This window comes from Lepisosteus oculatus, chromosome 15 (genome assembly GCF_040954835.1).
Source record: "Lepisosteus oculatus isolate fLepOcu1 chromosome 15, fLepOcu1.hap2, whole genome shotgun sequence".
Taxonomy (NCBI): Eukaryota; Metazoa; Chordata; class Actinopteri; order Semionotiformes; family Lepisosteidae; genus Lepisosteus; species Lepisosteus oculatus.
Genome location: NC_090710.1, coordinates 7069252 through 7090089, shown reverse-complemented (window position 1 = coordinate 7090089; position 20838 = coordinate 7069252). Strand labels below are relative to the sequence as shown.

At 37.3% G+C, this 20838-nt stretch overlaps 1 protein-coding gene across 5 annotated transcripts in view; it reads left to right on the top strand.

Annotated features, from left to right (window-relative positions):
• The window catches only part of dnajc3a (DnaJ (Hsp40) homolog, subfamily C, member 3a), a 29556-nt gene extending 9207 nt beyond the window's left edge, over positions 1–20349 (top strand). For all 5 annotated transcript variants that reach the window (XM_015363655.2, XM_015363656.2, XM_069179102.1 and 2 more), the window contains 11 exons: positions 1368–1478; positions 1888–2012; positions 2889–2963; positions 7171–7323; positions 7660–7841; positions 9856–9975; positions 11366–11471; positions 11893–12013; positions 16262–16394; positions 16768–16916; positions 18870–20349. In XM_015363655.2, the coding sequence (XP_015219141.2) occupies positions 1412–1478; positions 1888–2012; positions 2889–2963; positions 7171–7323; positions 7660–7841; positions 9856–9975; positions 11366–11471; positions 11893–12013; positions 16262–16394; positions 16768–16916; positions 18870–19027 (1389 nt within the window). In that variant the 5' untranslated portion in view covers positions 1368–1411 and the 3' untranslated portion in view covers positions 19028–20349. The remainder of the gene's footprint in view (positions 1–1367; positions 1479–1887; positions 2013–2888; positions 2964–7170; positions 7324–7659; positions 7842–9855; positions 9976–11365; positions 11472–11892; positions 12014–16261; positions 16395–16767; positions 16917–18869) is intronic.
• Positions 20350–20838: the final 489 nt, after the last annotated feature.

Here is a 20838-nt window from a genome sequence, read left to right as displayed (position 1 = left end):
GGAGATATCGCATCATCCGAGTACTAGCTAAATTATTATATTGGAAATCGTATCTTGAAAAATTCTTTAGCATTTTTGGAAATGATTTTGCTGCTGCGGAAATGTTAAGAGATATGAGTTATGCTCATAAATTAAAAAGTGGCTGCTAGTTAAATGTGACCTTGGTACTGATTTTAGCTTTAGTAAGATATTTAGCTGAACGTGAAATTAAATCCCCTTTGGTCTTTTCTATACCTTTATAATTTGTGAGAAATCTTTTGATTTTTTTTTATGGGGAATAAATGGGGATATATAGCTGACTGCACACCCATTTAATATCAGAAGCTGAATGTCTCTTAAAGTTCCAGTTGCAACTCACTGATGTAAAAACCCCCTTTAATAAGTGTTTATACTTTTTTCCAGGTCTGTTAAATTGTCTGTAACAGTACCTGCCTTCTCGCCTGAACTGATATTTGCTTGTGCAAACGCTAATCGTGGACTAGTTGGGGACACTGGTCCCTCTGTACAAGAATCTAGAAACCATGCTCAAGGATAGTAACTGAGGACATTGTGCTATCCTTCATTTTTTTTTCCCCCCAAAATTTAAACATGTCTATGAATTTTCTAACTGCTCTATCCAATAGAGTTGTGGGGCAGCCCAAACCTATCCCAGCAAGCAACCCTGGATGGGATGTCAGTCCATCGTCGGGCACAGACACAGACATGAGCACGCTCATGCCAGGGCCGGTTTTCCACGAGCCAGTTAACTAGAACTGTGGGAGGAAACCCACATGAACATAGGGTGACCATACAGACTCGACACAGATAACATCGTAGAATTGAACCCAGGACCATCACTGTGAGGCAGCAATGCAAGCCAAGCTAAATTTCTTTAATTTCTGAAAAAACGAGAAGGAAGCAGGGCAGAAAGAATTAGCAAGTGTTATTTAACTGAAATTCTGATTACTTGCCATTAGAGATTCTATGGGATGTTGCTCAATCAGACCTTACTATTGCTAATATTAAGCCCTTAATTGAACTGGTGTTGCAGATTCTTGCTCTCTGATCTGCTGTGTAATGAGTGGGGCAGCATGTAGTGGCCATCACTAAGGTTTGTGCTACACTCCAGTGCTGAATGAAGTGTCCCCTGTTCTACTGTATGTAGAAAGGTTGGAGATTTGTTTGGATGGTGACTGCTATCTAAATGCAGTAAACTATTTCTCTGTTAGGATAAAGACTGTGAAAGAGAAGTGTGGAACAATAATGGTGCTAATGATGAGTTTATATTGTTTTTTAAAAGCATAGGTGGTGGAATCAGTTAGAAAGGAGAACACCTCTACTTTCAAGATTCAGATTACCTGAAAGCTCATGGCTTTTCCCCTTTGCAGGAGTGCAGTGTGGGAAGAATGCAGGACTCGAGAGCCATCTGGAAATGGGAAAGAAATTGTTGGCTGCCGGACAGTTGGCAGATGCTTTGTCTCACTTTCATGCTGCTGTAGGTCAGTATCTCAAATGAGAAAAACCTGATTTGGGAAACATCATCCACTGTGTTTTCTTTTTGCGATGAAGAAGCTCATCAAAAAACGCTTTATTTTGAATCAGTGCTGGGCTACAGTCCAGAAAAATAAAGCATCTGTTCTGTAATGTGTGTAAAAGTTTTTTTTCTTTTAAAAGCCACACCACTTTTCTGTTAGCTTATGCCAACATACTGCAGGGGGGGGGACATTAGTCCAGATATGCCTACAGCATTACAAACTAGAGACATACCTAGGAAGTAATGTATCTTTTGATTCTTTCTGCGTTGTGTATTTTCATAGAATAAACAAATTATTTCCAGCAAAGTAATATACCAAGACTTAAATGTGTATGCAGGCTATTATCATTTTTGTAATTGCTGTTGTTCAACAGATGGTGACCCCAAAAATTACCTGGCCTATTACAGAAGAGCCACAGTTTATCTGGCCATGGGGAAATCCAAGTCAGCTTTGCCGGATCTCAGTAAAGTCATTGAACTCAAACCAGATTTCACCTCAGTAAGTCAGTCTACAGATATGCCTTAACAAAATATAATTTCACACCTCTCTGCACCCATTCTGACTTCACACCTCTTGATTGGCCTCTCTTTCTGTCCCCTGCTCCCGCCTCTCACTCCTCCTCCCTCCCAACCTTTGTTCTCCCGCTACTTTACCTTTACCTTTGCCTACTGCCCTGTCTCTCTCACACCTGAAGAAGGCTCCACGGCAGAAACGTTGTTCTCTTTCTTCTTTTTTTCAGCATGGAATAAACCTATTACTTGTTCCTTAACAAAATATCTACTGGGAAGCCATTTTGATACAGTAAATTCTTGGGTTAAACTGGAAATCTGATTTCCAGTTTAACTTGATTTCTTTTTGTACAGAGGAAAATGTGAAACAGACATTTCTTTCTAGAACGTTAAAAATCTTAATTGAACTTTTTCCAAGTTAATTTTATTTGGATCTTACCTTTTAATTATAAAGCGATTGATTCTAGCAGTTTCTAATACAGCACTATATTTGATTTCAAAAACCAGTATGACCATGTTATACATTGAAAGAAGGCAGGGTATGGGCTTCAGCATTATAACTGGGATACTTTCCACTTGTTGGAAGAAGTCCACTGGGTTAACTCTGTCAATGCCTTTGAGGAATGTTAATGTCTGTATGGGGTCCACTTATAATCCTTTCTGTTTGAGGCTAGAAGGGCTGAGTTTCATTTATGCTGCAGAATTTATCTTTTTTTTTTTCTGGACTGATACCACGGCAGAATTTTATTTTCCTGCAATATGGTGACCAAAGTATTCTAAAGACCTTACTGTTACATTATATAACTATAATATCACTTAATTTAAATTTTGTGCATTTAACTAAATATCCTAACATCTTCTACAGGCAAGGCTACAGAGAGGAAATCTACTCCTCAAGCAAGGAAAGTTAGATGAAGCAGAAACTGATTTTAAAGATGTGGTGAGTAAAACAAAATGCAATATTATATCGGCTGTTTTGATGCTCCTTAAACGCAACAATGTTTTGTTCCCTTTTACTTGTGAAGATATTTTGAGGTTGAAGAAAAGGAAATGGAATGTACGGAAGAGATGTATTGCTCCAAAAATCCATTAAATGTCAACTTGTTAAAAGTGAATTTTAATCTGGGATGATGTATGGTTTGTACTGTATACTAATGTAAACATAAATTAGTTCAGGTGGTCAAAATGACTTTGATAAGTCACACAGTTAGTTAAGTGGCCTCTCTGTTTGCAATTTGATTCATGTGATTTAAGAATAAGTACCACTCTCAGGTAATGAATTTCAAGCAAAGGTTCAACCATGAAGATGAAGCATCTTTCAAAACAAGTCGGTAAACAGGTTTTAGATGCACTGAATATTCCTTTGAGCATCATGAAGTAGAAGCTGTATCATACCATCCGAACATAGCTTACAGACTGTCCCGTTAAAGTGAGCAGCTGAGCAAGGATGAAATTGGTTAGGGAAATCACCATAATGCCAATGGTGTTCATCAGCTGAGATGGGTGAAAATGTGCACAATATCCCAGTCATTTCACAAAACTGGTTTGTTGTATAAAATGGCAAACCCATTTCAAATCCCAGGTGGAATTCGCAACCAAACTTTTAACTTTTTTTAACTGATACTGAAAAGATGAAGCAAAAGGTTTTGTGGTCAGACGAGATAAAATTTGCTCTTTTTAAAGTATGTTGGGTTTTGAGCTAGAAATAGTCTATTGCCTAATCTACATTTTACTAGTATGAAATGTAGTTCTTTCTCATAAGAAGGAACTGGGAAGCTTGTCAACATCTAAGGGAAAAATGTAGCAGCACAATATAGGTACGTTTTGGAGAAAAGCCTGCTCTAAAGACCTGAAAACTTAATTAGGCCAATATCCAAAACACAAGCCCAGAGCTGCAATGTACTGGAGTTGCTTAACAAGAAGAAAGTGAATGTTCTTGTTTAAATCCAATGCAAAATCTTTGTGAAGGCTTCAAAACTGCCATCCATTGACAATCCCCAGCTAACCTGGAATAGCCTGGACAAATTTACAAAGAAAAATGAGTGATATTTGTACCATTCTACTAGGCAAAATTGGTATTATTTCTGGAAGACTTGCTGTTAAAGGTGCTTCCTCCAAATATTGGCTTGGGTGAATACTTACGTAATCAACATTTTCAGTTTTTACTGACACCTTTCTCCATGAAAGATTGAAGATCTGATTAAAATATTTAATTAAAAAAATACATCATGGGTATCCTCATTGAAAGGAGGAGAATACTTTTATGCGGCATTGTATGTAGTACACCTATGTACAGTATAAAGAGGGAAAATTTTAATGGGGAAAAGAAGGGGTGCTCTTCAGTGGGTTATAATTCATTGATAGCTGAGGCTGTGTGGAGTGCCTGATATTTAGAGGTAAAGCCCATGTACTGTAAATGGCTAAACATCTGAATAGACTCCAGTATGTCCCAAATGATGCAAAACAAAGATAGCAATGAGCTGTTGTGAGCCTACACTGTAGACAAGCTTTTGTTGTAGCAGAAATTCATTGTGAAACCTCATTTCAGTTATGTTATCACACCAATTTATCAAATGTTTGTAAAATGTGGATTCTTCTGAGCAATGAACCACACTTTCATTCTGGAAACTTGACATGGTAATATAAAAAATGTTCAGGTTTTGTTATGGGGGGGAGATATACTGTAGGTTACATATGAGTGTAATTTCCTGTTTTATTTATATATACTATATTATTTTAACGTTTGCTTTTCCATTGGAAGAAAGGTTTGACATTTGCTTTTAACACATACATTTTTATTAGGCCATGAGTGCTTATAAATCTTTAGCGTGCCTACGGTTGTGGCCACTGAGAGACTTATGAAAAGCCTTACAGTAGCTGTCTTTTAAGAAAACATTGCACTTTAATATTCAATAACTTGCATTGTAACACCTTTCCCTTTCTGTATAGTTACTAAAATGGTTAACAGTTATTTTTTAAAGAGACCTGCTAAATTAAAATAAGCAGTTTTGGCACATAGAGAACAAAAGCAAATGTGATATGAGAACTTGAAACAAGACTGAATGCCAGAAGGTGTCACTAAAGACCAGGGGAAATTGTAAGCAGAGATGATGGTGAGAGAGACATTGTGGAGCGGGGCCTGATTGTGCTGTGTAAATCCTAAATTTAAAGAGCGGCTGACTGCTCTTAAATGAGAATGGACGTGTCACCTGGATCCTTTAGGTACTGCCATGCACAACAAAGTATTGTTACACTATTTATTGATTGCATTTTGGCCAAAAAGGAGGTCCAGTAATGTCATTTAGACTATCCATGTTTTATTGTAGAACTTAAAGATCCTGACAAAACTCACCAAAACTATAGATATAAATAAAAATACCAAAGTCTGTCTGATCAGCTACTTTTAAACTACTTGATTTACAGCCATATTCGCAAGATTGATGGGCTTTTGATATGCAGTAAAGGGATATATAATGTTTTTCCTACCCCTAGAATCTGTTTTTTCATGGGTTTTAATGTATATTTTACCAATCCATTCTCTGCCTTTATTAGCTGCCTCCCCTAAAGCTCTTGACTTTCCACACAATATTGCCGGAAGACACAAATGCCCTTGTATTGAGGTCTTGGAGTTCCATCTTGTAATTCCTTCACTTCATTATGAATCTTCTCTCTCTGTCTCTTGAGGATTGATATTCCCAGGTAGCTGTGCCAAGTGGCACATGCAATAAAAATAATTCTTCCAGCCAGACAGAAATGAAAATTTGCAGGTCGTTCACAGCAGCAAAGCTTTTTTTAAGTAAAAGAGGAAAGAAAGGATGTTGTAAAGGAGGTCGCTCAAGGTGTTGAAAGTGACAGTGTTTAATGTATTCAATTCTAACATTACAGCTTTTCAGGAGCAAGGCTATTTATCGGCAATACTGCAGGTGTGCACAGCTTTCAGTGTTAAGCTTGGGTAAAATTAGGATTAGTGAAGGGATGAAATGAAAAACAGCCAATGATGAGAACTGAGTGATGAGAACATTTAAGTTTCTTTAATGAGACTCTTTAATGGTGAGAAAACTAATTTTTGCTGCTTATTTCCTGCCTTAATTTTCAGAATTGGTTGTGTCTTGAAAATTTCCACCTACCCACCTGATTAGAATCCATTTAACTTATATTTTCACAGCTTGGCAACTTCTTTTTTTTTTAAGCAAGGCTTTATGTAAAAACATAGTTTCATTAGGCTCCCTAAAAAAGTGTAATTTTGAATTCTCACCTAAACTGAGAGGAGGCGCTAAATCAACACAGGCTTTTCTCCAATTGCACAGTCCTTCAGACAGTCGGCTCTAACTGACGTGTATTGCTGATATGTGATACTGGCCTATACTCTCCTAATATTGATTGTCACAGAAGATCAACTTCACTGGCTTTGTATTGCAGTTTTCATATGTCTACTAATTCAACATTTTTCTTCTCCTGATGGGGATGCCTTTAGACAACATCAGAATATTCAGATATCTGATTCCAGGCTTCATGATTATGGTATTACTTGGTATGGTATTACTATTGGAATAGCTCATATTCTGTTTTAGAATAACACTTTTGCAATGAAACCAATTATAACTGTTAAGAGGAAACAAAAATCCTTTTCAACCTGAAACATTTTTCTAAGTGGTTTTGCAAGCTTCTGTAGTAATGCCTTCTGTTTGTAAGTAATCTCGATGGTTCAGCAGTCTAATGTCAAGGGATTTTAATGCACTTGACATATTCATGATGCTCTTGCAACAGCTGAGCTTGCAGAAAATTCCAAGAGTAATGCAGGCATATTAATGTATACCCCATTAACTCAAAAATAAAACTATTGTGTTGTCTTCATTTGCAAATGGAAAGCATTTAAGGATTTAGTCAAATAAGTGCCATTAACAGTGCATTCCAAACCTGACATGACAAAACAAAGTAGGCTGCCACAAACTTAAACATAAAAATGTTTAAAGTGGAGGTGAGTTCTAAACTGCAGGTGTACGCCAATGAAAGTAATTGCATCCTAACGATTACTTTGCTTTCATAATTTGTATTCTCAATATATTGGCTTCTGTGGTCTAAGAATTTAACTGACTCCTAAAAAAAGTCAGCGACTTCCGCAAATTTTTTCTTCTGTTACTTTGTAGCTAAAATCCAGTCCTAGCGAGAAAGAAGAAAAAGAAGCTAGGAGTCAGCTGTTGAAATCTGATGAAATGCAAAGACTTGTGGCCCAGGCAAAGAAGGACTACAGTGCAAAGGATTATAAAATGGCAGCAGAACGTCTTGATGTGCTTATAGAGGTAAGTAACCAAAACTAGCAAAATGTTATCTATAACACTGTAAAATTAAGAGTGATTTTGTGTTTTTTAAATATTAAATTTTTAATTGCTAGCTAACACTACAAGGAGCTTACACCAGAAGTTCAGGTGGGGACGACAGCAGTTAAGTTTAATTGGCCTTAGCTATCCTAAATTGTCATCATTCCTGGTGATGATGGTCTAACCGCATCTTATTCAATCTTTCTGAGGGAGATGATTTATGAGAGCTCCTGTGTTTTCAAGGACATTTAATTGAATATGAAGTAGTTTCTGTCAAATCCATCTATAATTTCATTTTATGCATTCCTCTTCTGTTAGATCTGTGTCTGGGATGTTAGTCTAAGAGAACTCCGAGCAAACTGCTTTATCCAGATGGGAGAAATGGGAAAAGCAATCAGTGACCTAAAAGCTGCATCCAAATTGAAGAATGACAACACTGATGCATTCTATAAACTCAGCACTATTTACTACAAGTTGGGAGACCATGAAATGTCACTTAAGTAAGGTTTGTTTTAAGTTAAATTTTTGGAATATGAGACTTGTGAGACATGTAGTCCTTTTGTATTCTGTATGTACTATATAAAATTGAATCTTATAAAATAAATAATGTGGTAAAACTGCAGTAGGAAATGTTTTTCCCCAGTGTCCCTGGGCTGCATAGCCATGCATCATGCTGATTACACAAGCAATATTTTAAGTTTGTATTAAAAAGGTGTTTTAGAAGCAATTATTCCTATAATATTTGAAACCTGGGGGAAGAAGCAGGTACTTGGCTTTAAGAGCTGTTAAACTGTGTAAACCTTTTATTTATTTATTATCTTATTAGATGGGCAAGATAAATTAGTTTTTATAGTTATGCTTGCATATAGGAGCAATAAGTGTACATAAAGGATTTCTTCTTGATCAGTTTAGAATTTAGAGGGATAAAAGCCCTTCTTCATTTATCTCATTGCTAACCACTGATCCATAGTCCAGAAATTCATTGTTCCTGTATCAAAGGAGTGAGCAACTGTTTGTTTCACTAAAGCTACTTCTGTGTTGAAGGTTGACTAGAGTGAGTTCAAGAAAAAAAATCAAGATGTCTCTTATATCAGTCTCATATTTGTGGTGTGTATACTACAGAATCAGTGGTAGTAACATGCCTTGTAAGTGCTCTAATAGCACAGTTTGACTCTTCTGCAAATGAGACTTAATAGCTGTGTCATTCTCTTCTTTTCATCCTACATATAACAAGATAGCTCATGGACACTGTCTAGTTCCTTCATTGGAGCCTTTATTTCTGCTGTGAATGATCAGTATCTTGCCATGCCACTTGAAGGTGCCTTTTAATACTCTCTGGGAAAGAAATTGGGGGGAGAAACAAAAGCTAAATTGGAACAGTTTCATTCAAAGAGAATTCATTTGACTTAAAATGTAGGTTTATTCAAGTCCTACATATAAGGAGTAAGAAAACATAGAAAATACCAAGTGTGATCAATTAAAATAATCATAACCCCCAAATTCTAAAAGATATGCCAAGAATATACCCAGGTGATTGGTACTGCATAGTTAGAGGCACCCGAGTTCTTCCTCTGGCACAGCTTTGGCAAAAGTAATAAATCTGGGTAAACTGGGATAAATTAACAATGGCAATAACAAGAAGACGCATGACGTTATACACATTCAACATAAAACATAACCGTATGTACAAACAAAGTGTCTGTGTCCTGACCAACCAGTAAAAACCCTGACTGCCAACCCTCCTATAACGCCTGAACTGGCCCAACAGAGAGAAACCTGCATCCTAAATCAAACCGAATACAACTTGGAACAAGATCTTTCTTCCTAAAATTGTGATGTTCCAAAGTCACTGGGAATCTGTCTCCCTATTCTTAAATTTGCATCCATTAACCAGGAGAGAATATTTTAACCTGAGGATTCTATATAAGAGACATCAGAGTTTTTTTTTAAATAATAGAATGGCATGCTCTCTGAAACAAGGTTCCAATACTTGGCTAGAATCTGATCTTTACTGTCTGCACACCTGGCACACTTCGTCAGTTTCCTCCTTCTGCTTCCTCTCTCTATGTGGCTCATGCTTTTGCCTACCTATCTTTTACCCTGGGTTTCACACTGAAGACTGTGAATATTTACAATAATCAAAACCTTGGTAAATCCAAAAGATTCCTTATGATTTCTCTCAGGCCACTTACAGGTCTCCAAACACTTCAGTCTTCTATCTGTAGTTTCTTGAGCCCATGGCATTTAAATAGGTATAGAAATGGATTATAGCCTCACTTCTTAAAAGCTTTCAATTTTTTTAATATTATGAAACTAAAAAGGAGGGCCAACCTTTAACACAACTGTAAAAGCTATTTTCTGTGGTAGATTATTAAATGGTTTTTTTTTCCAGTGAAGTGGTGGTCAGATAGCATCATGTGTGTCTCTCTCTCTCCATGTATAGATATTGGCACATTGCTTTCCATGTTCCTATTAGACTTGTTCATTTTTATGATTTTTTTTTCCACCAAACAGTGAGATCCGTGAATGTCTGAAGCTGGACCCTGAGCACAAACAGTGCTTCAGTCACTACAAACAGGTGAAAAAGCTGAACAAACAAATCTTATCTGCAGAGGAGCTCATTCAGGAGCAAAGGTAAAATTCTGGTTACTCTGTTTTAGTAAAATCTTTGTTGTTCTGGATTAGATTCTTGGTTTTGTTCATTGGAGTAGCTCTAGAAATATTCTCCCGACTGTTGTTCTAGAATGGGAAATAAAACTACACAGAACTGTGTATTCCAGTTGCATGATTCCTTAAGCAAATTTATAGGGACAAACCTAATCGCCTGAAGTCTGAATAACACCCTCCTTTTAGTGAAGATCAAGGATGTTTCTTATTCCCATATTGGTGTCAAGTTAAAATGCTCCAATGATTACTTATGATTTGGAAACTGGGGTGATTGTATTTTCTATATATCAATTTGCAAATGGGAGCTTGCATTTATTGTTGGGCACATGAATGTTATGGATGAAAAAGATGCACATAAATAGAACACCTAAGCGTAATTTGTGTCATCAACTAGAAACTCCCACCATCCTGATGGTGGGCAATCTGTCCTAAAGCTCCTGTATAATGTGAAAGTTAATTTTGATAAAACAGGCACACTTTCATTAGCATTAATATAACGGTAAGCACCTTTTTTGGCAGCGATCGCACTGGAACTCTTATAGGTTATACATCCAAGTACTGGGAACTTTAGACATATTAGAAGTAAAACCCTTTCTTTTTTTACATTTATTATCAGAAGTGTACTCTGGGTACCATTTGAAAAGGTCCTTATTTATGAGCTTATTAAATGGTATTGGATAATATGCATCTTATCACAAACTCTGATTTTATATAACTTCTAAGTAGAAACAATGTCAGCTAAATGTGTCAGTGTTCCTTGAACACATGCTTTACATATGCCCATTTTGCTGTCAGTTTTAGATAGCATCATGTTGATGAGCACTAATAACAGCATAAGAACTGTCTGTGGCTGCTAACTTTACAGAATGGTAAGCTTACTTAGACCAGGGTTGTCCAATGTAATTCCTGGAGGGCTTTTTGTCTTCTGGTTTTTATTCCAACTTATTATGTTTGTTGTTAGCCATGCACACTGTATAGGATTTTTCTTAAGGTCTTTTGCAGTTGATTATTCAAAACATTCACTTCATTAAAGGTACTTTTATCTGTAAAATCCACAGTAGAGCCTGGAAGAAGTATTTTAATTGTTCAGTTAATTGTCATATAGCTGGTCTAATTACAAAAGCTCGGGTGGAGGACCTTCTAAAAATGAAATACAATTTAGACTAATCTCCATGTTGTCAAAATGACCTGAAGGAATTAATTCATATAACATTCACATTCGTTGAGGCATTTTATTTTTAATTTATTAATACAGTGTGCTTTGTTCTTTCAGTATCAACCAATATCATTTTTAAATGCCAATTTTTAATACCTTAATTTTTGTACACAGTCTTAAAATGATGGTTCTTATTAACAGGTATGCAGATGCTATTAATAAATATCAGTCCGTTTTGAAGACGGAACCTGATGTTCCACTATATACATTTCAAGCCAAGGAAAGGATTTGCCATTGTTTTTCTAAGGTAAAGAGTTCAGTCACTGTACATGCATCTAAATTTCAACATGAAATTTTTAATTGTACTTGCAAACTGTTTGGTGGGGAATAATAGCACATTCTAACCTAACCTGGATGTATGCATGAACTTCTGGATAAGATTAGCACACCTCTGTACTCCATCTTAAAATGTCATTTAACCCAGGACAGTAGGACAATGTGCAACATATTTCCTACTTCCAGGGCATTAACTAATTTTTGCTTCAAGTAATGGAATTGGGGGAGAAAATCTGTCTAGAAATAATTTTGAAGGGTAGATTTTGGGAGTTTCTCAAATTTCCATTTACAGATTTTTATTTCACAAGGAAAGAATGCCTTTTTGTATTTTGTGTAGACAGTAAATCACTTTAGCAATTCCAGTTTGAAATTTTGCTTCTTTTGTGCTTTAGAACCAGCAAGCAAGTGAAGCCATTGCCATCTGCAGTGAAGTCTTGAGCTCAGACCCACAGAATTTAAGTGCTTTGAAAGACCGGGCTGAGGCTTATCTTCAGGATGAGCAGTATGAAGAAGGTAAGACCTTGAACAGCACAGCCAGCTAGTATAGAATACTTTGGAACTTGGAAAGCTGTCATAATTGTTTGGGGGAGGTATGGAAAACTATTTTCCTTTGCCACTATTCATAATCTGTAACTCTGTGTAGCTTTTGTCTTTTTTTATTAACCCGTTTAATAAAGTCATCCTTGTCGATTGCCAGTCTCCCCAAGAACCACTCAAGAGCTGGTAATCATGTGCTTTGTACTGAAGGGGCTCTCTGGGTTACCATAAAGTTTTCCAGTGCATGTGGGTGACATACTATGGACTTGAGTGATCACAAATGGATATTGTTGCATCAACAGTACAAACTTTAATTGCTTTACAAACTGGCAAAAACGTCAGTTGTTCCTTCTGAATAGTAAGCATCTTGTACTGAGCGGTCTCTTGTCTGCCTGATCTTGAAACGCAAAGCAGAGAGCACAAGTCAGAACTGTGAATGTGCATAAGGCAACACCCTGCCTTCTTCAAAGAAATGGCAGGATGTGATCCTTGGATCAATTAACTACTATCTACCAAACAAACTAGATGAGCTGAATGGCCTCTTCATGTTTAGCACCGTTCTGATGTTGGTTGCTAAGGCTGAAAAAGGGGACATCTGGAAGTACTGTACTGTATGAGTACTGTACCATATGCAGGAGTATCGATATCCCTCACCCTTTTTTTTGAGCCTCGATTGCTGCTGTGGTTGGTCCCTCCTGGATATGTGCCGCTTAAATGGATATTCAGCGCACAGTGGAACTTTGGTGCCACTGACTTTATTTAGAATTGTTTTGGAAAACTGGTCACACTTCATGAAATGGTGTGAGTCAGGCAGCAGAGTGAGGCTCCCTGCAGTGATGACAGGGTCTCCTGGGTCAAATTCTTATCACTAGGCTGATGCTGAAGGGAAAATTGTTGGCAGGGAGAAGTCTCTTTTTTTTTTTCTAAATTTGAAATGTCTACTGGACCACATAGATGGTTATAGGTTATGGGCTGTATTTTTTGTGTGTGGTGTACGTTTCTTCATGTATATTTTAGCTAATGTGATGCTATTTATACCTGCATTAAATAAAACCATTCATACACTAAAATGTAAAATGGTAGACTGGCTCAGAATTAAGGCCAACTATTAAGGTCTTCTCTTGCATGCTTTTCCACTCTAAATCTCTAGTAACGATTTGGGATTTCTTTGGGATGAGTTGATGCAGTAGTGCAAGACTCAAGGTGCAATTGTTACCCTAACAGAGTTTGGAGCAGCTGTGAAGTGAGAGTTTGACAAGCTTTTCCATTCCAATATGGTGCTGGCAGCGGTAGGGCAGACTGCTTGTTAAGGAAGCTGCAGTTCTGAAATTGTAAGAGAACACTGTGAGTGCGCACTGTGTGCTAGAAACTCTGCAAATTAGAGGGGGAATCAGAATCATGCTGCCTGGAAAGGCATTTCTATTTGCTGCTAGAATTTGCTTTGACAGCTGCTGTTCCAGGTTTATAAAAAACTGGAGCACCTGCTGAACAAATAAAATCATAATTGCCTTTTCTGGTACGCATACAATAAAAATAGAAGAAAAGGTCTTTCCTAATATCTATACATGGTGAATTGTGTAACAGTGCCTCAATATTACTGATCTACAATTTGCTTTTATCCATTTTTATTTTAATATATTCTTTGTGTGGAGGAGAACAGGTTGGATTTGCTGTGAGTTTGGGGGGGGAGCCTGCATGGATAAATAGCTTTGTTTAAGGATCCTACTGTAAATTGAGTTCCCTTTACTTGGGGATAACCTAGCTCAACATGCTTCTTGAACCATCTTGGCTAAAACAGGAAGCATGCACATTACCCAGATGACTGGTGAAACATTCTCTTGGATTAATCAAAAAAGGAAACACCCTGGATGAGGTTCTTTTAGTCATAAGCTAAAACATTCAAACTAGCAAGATGGGTTTCATAGCCTCTTCTCATTTATAACCTTTTTATTCATTCCTGTTCTGTTATTTTCCTGTTCTGATCACTATATAAAATGATCTGTGATCAAAAATAGTTTGTGCTTCTGTCTAGTAAGAGTAATTGTGTATTGCAAATGTCATGCTTTTTGAGTTCCCACCTAATCATCAATGCCAAATGCTTTATTAAGTATCTGTCTGGAACAAAAATGGCTTAACATTTTTACTATTGTCTGAGAATCTTGCCAGTCTTATTTAGTCATCTCCAAATGATTTTCTCTGACAGAAGTGTCAGCATTCTCGCAGGTTTCTCCGTTTGGACACCTTCTCCATGGCAACAGATAAATGTTCTCAAATGGAAAAATAAATTGGCACTAATTGCCTTCCTCTCTTGAGAAGGGCATGATGGGTTGACTATTTTGCTTTTAAATTGTCATTACATCTGAAATGGCTCAATACTAGAAGTCAAACACTTCATCTCTGTAACTTTCTGTAAATGGCACTTTTTTATGCTCTTAATGTAAATGTTACAGTTGGAGTGTTTTCTTAATTTGGATTGCCAATTATTCCCCTGCTGCCTGTCGTTTCAGAATTGCCAGGTATTTATCAACTTAGCTCTTCGTTATGATCCTTGTAGCAGCATATGAGTGATAAGGAAGGAGCGTGCTTCCCCTAGAGCTTTCCATGTCGGCTGTGTGCTTCTCATTGCTGTTATTCTTGGCGGTGCCCCTGGCAGAGGTCATGCTATTCCACAATGATGTGAATCGCAACACTTCCAGTCCATAGGTGCATATTTAGCATGAAGGCCCCAGCAAGTGCCAGAGGATCAGTGTTTCATGCCAGATTGAATTGGCCAACACAAGCCCACCCAGTCCCGACAGAGCTTGTCCAGTTGGGTACCACATTGGCCAATCCTGGTCATAGTCAACTCTGTAACATTGCCCAGGTTCAAACTAGTTTCAGGTATATGTCTGTCTTTACTAGTTGAATCACTTCCTTATCAAGTTCTTAAATACTACATCTCTATCTGGAGATTTAAAAATGAATCACCATGGAGTCCTGCTTGTCAAGGGCGAGTGTGTTTTTTTCAGTTCAATTTAGGTGTTAATACATAATGAATATTCTGTATTAAAAAAACTAAGAATAATCTATAATGCTATTGTAACTCTTACGGCCGACAGGCACTGTGTAAGAGCCGGCGTACCAGAGCAGGTGATGTCACCGCCCTTCCCTGTGATAGCAGGACTACAGCTACTGGGCTGTGGAGAGATCTCTCTTTAGCTCACGGGGCGGGGTCACTGCAGAGAGACACGGGAGTCCCGGGTTCGAGCCCCCGATGGTGGGGTGCCGACCTAATGCGGCAAGGGCGCCTGCCTGAGCCCCCGTTGCGTTACACTATTATTGTTTTAAAAACATTTGAAGTTGACCTTGTGACACAAAAGACCTTTGTCCTGTACAAAACTTACTTTGTCAAACCTGAAACTTTGTAAAAAATGTAAATTACAGTTGCAGGAGACCTCATGTAGTCTTTGTCTTTGGTTAAGAGCTGTCAGTTTCATAGCTTTTAACCATGATATTTATATTCTTAACAATTTACATCTTGAGAAGAAGCAAAACCATTAGCCACAAGTGTTCCATTTCAGAGTAGGAGAGACTTGATTGGAATTGGACAGATTTTATGGTCCCATTTTTTGTGATTTAAGACCTAATAACTCCTGACTAGTGCTTGTACAATGTGTTTCATACGCTATTTTTTAAATAAATATTTCAATAAGAGAATTTAGTGCTGTTTTTTATCTGAGAGATTCATTAAAAATGCACATGAACTTTTGATGGAATCTGTTCTCCATTGATTGTAGACTTGAATTGCTCTACTGTACAGTAGGTAAATGCTGCAAATTTGTCTTCATTCCTGGACACACAGAAGCTGATATTGTCAAGGTCACTGAACCTGTACTACTTAGAATAAACTTTATTCTATATAGTACCTTTTAAAGGTGACTTCACAAAGCACTTACTTGTTGAAGATTTGAAGAAACTTATTGTGCAAAACAATAAAAGAACCAGAACATTTACAATTTTCAATGTATTAAGATCTGCATTCTGTCTTTTATTACAAAGATGAAAGAAGCAGGCGAGACAGAAAATAAAATGAGCCAGAAAAGTAATAGAATTAACCAAAAAGGCGCTTGCTCCGTTTCTTGAATACAGACAAAGCTGAAATGTTTTGTATGCGCAACAGTGCTAGGTTTTTTATATTAAAAATGATTTAAAGACCACTTTATCACTCTTTTGTTGCCTTCGCAGCTGTCAGAGACTATGAAAGTGCCCGTGAGAACAATGAGAACGATCGAGAGATCAGTGAAGGACTGGAAAGGGCACAGAGACTTCTAAAGCAGTCCCAGAAGAGAGACTACTACAAAATACTTGGAGTGAAGAGGTAGTGGAATTGTAGTTTCTACAAAACTAATCGATATGTTTGTTTCAGAGAGAGACTGGGTTCTCTTAAAAATATATTTATCACGAATACCTACATTATGCTGTAATAACTTACACTGTGTTTAACCTATTATAACTGTACTGTAAAATAATGCTTTTTGCCAGAGAGGGACAATACATTCTAAATATGAACATTTCACTGTGGTATGCAGAAATTACAACCAGTTTCTTTCAATGGAGCAGCATGAAAAGTTCTCAGTCAATCAATAACTTAACTATTATTTTTAAGGGATACCTTTTTAAAATTGGAGCTCCAATTGAGAGGAACAACAGTTTTTATTTCCCCTTATAACATGGTTATTTCCCCATTATAGAAGTGCCCAGAAAAAGGAGATTATAAAAGCTTACAGGAAGCTGGCTTTGCAGTGGCATCCAGACAACTTCCAAGATTCAGAGGAGAAGAAAAAAGCAGAAAAGAAATTTATAGATATTGCCTCTGCAAAAGAGGTGCTCACAGATCCAGGTAAAGCCTTTTGCTCTGTACTTCTCATCAGCTGTTACACTGAGGTTCTTGCTACAGCTTCCTGTTTTAAAACTGGGTGATGTTGGCAAGTCTCAGAAAACCTCAGCTGCTTCTTTTTTGATGGTAGTAGAGCTGATTTAGCTCTTTCATTAAGGCCTAATGAGATCCTGGTGTGACCATTCTCTGTAGAATCGCTGTCGGTGAGACTGTTTTGTAGCGTCTTTGAAATGGGGTAAAGACTCGTCCACCTTTTGAATTTTCAAGCAGATTCATCTTATTTGAAACGTAATACTTTTAAACTACAATAAAATGTTCAAAGTTTCTTGAAAGTCCTCACCACTTAAACTGCCACAAGGGACAGTATTACAGGCAACGCATCAACCAAAAAAAAGCAACGTTGGTTACGCAGTCATTTCACATGGATCGTTTAGATACCGTACTACTACTATATGGTACCTGTGTTTGGCCAATTTACTCCAAATTTTACGTTTTGAAGAAGAGGAGCTAATGTTACAGGATGCATTTTGTTAAGTACTTGATGTTCTGATGTGGACATGACACTACATTCTGTGAGCAGCCAGGCTTCAAGTCAAGGGGTACAAAAAAGGGCAGTCAGGCAGCCATTATGGCTTTTGCAGGATCCTCATTTCTGCCTCGGTGAATGCCGCTTTCTCTAAAAGGATTCCCACTATGTTTGGAGCTAAATGGTCCATTACTCCATGCACAGAACCAATTTGTGCAAGAGGACGCCTTTCACCCAGCAGTTGATAATATGCTGTGGGTGGGGAAACTGAGCTACAAATTACAAGCAGCTTTGGTGGTTCATGAAATCTGCCAAATTTTAAATCGATTCAATTGTGTAGCGCTTGCCAAGACAGAGGTGTGAGAATAAATCAGAATCCCTGCAGCCATCTTGATGTATACCTGGATAGCATTATGCCTTCCTAGTGAGCATACCATTACCATCTGAAAATATGCTTGTGGCCGACTGGCTAAATGGTTCTTAATCTAGTGTATACAATTGTTTTCAAATGCACACTTTACAAAGACTTGGTTGCAGATAGTCTACTAAGATTCAGTTCAATAATTCATATTAATTTATGTAAAAAAACTTAACATAATGGATATTCATACATTTGGCTGTCACTTGTGAAATATATTTGAAATAATTGAGGGTGTTTTTATTTGGTCCTACTGTACATGTTTTTCTGAGTTTTGAAATTAAATAGTTTATAAAAATCTGGGAGGGATGGCAAAAGCCATGTTCAGCCAAACGTGGCTGGCAGTAATTTATAATCTCTTGACCTCATTTTCTCACCTAAAATTATAAATGCTGTATATAACCCCTTTCATACCTCACATCTCACCTCTACAGTTTCTCCTCACTCTACATGGGAACGGTCAGGAGGTTAGCCCTCAGCCAAACGGGTTAAGCCCCATTTTACCATGAATGCAACAGTCCATGAACCTTTCAATACACTTAATTCTTGGATGTTATTCCTAGTGAATCAGAGGCTGCTAAAGACATTTTATATACACGTGAAATATGCTGTCATAGAATGACATAAATGTGGTGACAACCAAATGTACTGTGGATTAATAGAATACCAGTGACAAGCCATTTAGTAAACTAAGGTAGTATTTCAGGTATTTATCTTTAGTTGATTAGGATCACCTCCCCTTCTTCAACCTTTTGCATTGTAGTTTTTAATGTTTTAGAGACATGGTCCCCAGTCCTGGTGACAAAAAGCTGTTTGTTTCAGTTGAGCCCTCAGTTACACAATCAAAGCCTTCACTGACTTGATAAAGATTAATTTAAACTGTGTTCCCAGCTCTTACACATGTTGGTGCTTTAATTGTTGTATTTTATAAGCAAACTAAATCTTTCAACTATTCAATTGAAGCAGCTTCTTAGAGCAAGTAAAGTATCTAATCCTGTGTGTGTTTCTGCAGAAATGAGGAGGAAGTTTGATCAAGGGGAGGATCCTCTGGACCCAGAGAACCAGCAGAGTGGTGGGAGTGGACCTCATTTCCAAAGAGGCTGGAACACGTGGACGGGATTCAATCCCTTTGGCTCAGGACCTTTTAACTTCAAATTCAATTTTAACTGAAGCTGGAGAGACTGGCTCAGTGATCTGCAACAAGAAAACTGGAAGGGGCCAGAATTTTGTTTAATGGAAGACAACTTTACCAAAGTACAGGATGATGTCTGCAAGCACCTTAAACATGTTCTCATCTGCAGAAATAGATCTTGGATTCCTAAAATTAATTCATTATACAGTATAAACTACCAATAGTGTTTTCAAGTCTGGTATTAATTCGAGTGCTGCAGGGTCTTGTTTTCATTCATTCTAAGATCTTCGTTGTTAATCTTTATTTGCATTATTGGGCTAATTTAGTCCTTTACATATAAACAAGAAATCAAGTTTTCATATGGTCTTATAAGCTTCACCATGGCCCTCAAAGATTTGAGTTGAGGAACCATGTTGAAAGTGAAAGGTTGTTGAAGTGTTTTAGTTGAAACTTGCCATTGCACTCTATGAAGGCTGTGGCAGTGTGTAAATGCTAATAAGAATTTAAAAATTAATCTGTAACACTTTCAATTTCCTGTTCTACAGTATATACCTTGGAGCTAAACCTCTCAGGTGAACAATCACTATTAGCATTAAGGACTTTTCTTTAAGTTTTCTATTGGCACACCATCCAGGAAGAATCTAATGGGACTTTCATTTAAACTAAGATGGTAAGCAGCAGCCACTTGTGATTAAATGTGATGAACAGAGGATTGTTTGTTTTTTTCCTCCCCTTCCTACCAGGCTGTAATATTTGAATTCGAGTTCCTTTAACAAAAGTAATTTTGATGTTTTTGGACTAAATATTTTAGAGATAAAATGTAATAAACATTTTCTGGAGTATTAAATGATACTCCAAGAACATTCAAACTACACTCAGGAACAGCTTGTCTTCTGGTGCAGCAGGTTTGGCTCTGATCTGGACTGTGTGGACCATGTGCTTAGGGTAGTTCAAATCAGGGTCTGACCAAATGTACAGAAGTTTGGTTCCTTGACTTGATTTGATGTCAAAGTCCCTCCCTAAAGCTAAGGACCTGTCTTTTGGTGTAGCAGGTTTAGTACTTTCCTGGGCTGTGTGGATCATGTTCCCAGAGTTATTCAACAACATGTAGTATACTTCAGACATGCATAATGCAGTATGTCTGAAGATGGCTGAAACTATTGATGAAGCTGGACTTACAAAATGTTTGTGTAGATTTCTGAATGACCACTACAATTTAAGGTGCATGTAAAATGTCACTTTACAATTTATTGTCAACCAGTTTTGAAGCATTCCTTCCCTCTCCAGGCTTTTAAAACTTGTTCTGGTTTTATATTATAATTAATTCTGAATTTGTAAATAAAGATCTATTTATGATGAACTTTCCTGCTGCTTCTCTGGATAATTACATAAAAAAACTATTTTAATCTGCTTTAGTCTTATAAAGCCTCTCATGGTTTCCCTATACTGTAAGTTATTCACGCAGTTCCATAACCAGTTATATGCAACATTAAAAATGCCTCATTCAAACCAACTTAGGTGAGTTTCTGCAATTTTGGCAAGTTTTTTTTAAACTAAATTTGTCCAATTTCAATACTGATGTTGAACAAATCTAAGGAAGCCTATATAGTTTAACCATTGCTTTAAAAAAAAAATTGGCTTGGAAGTAAAACATCTCTGATTCAAAAGTACTGAAACAGGACAGTTGCAGGTTCCTAACTTTTAATTGGGGTCTTCAAAATGAAAGCCCTCTGTGGTCATGTGGGTGATCTAATTGGAAAAGGCACTTTGAATGCAGATTGAGCTGTTGTGGGTTTGAACCTGGGTCATGTCTCCAGCCGACTGTGACTGGAAGTTCTCAAGTAGTAGC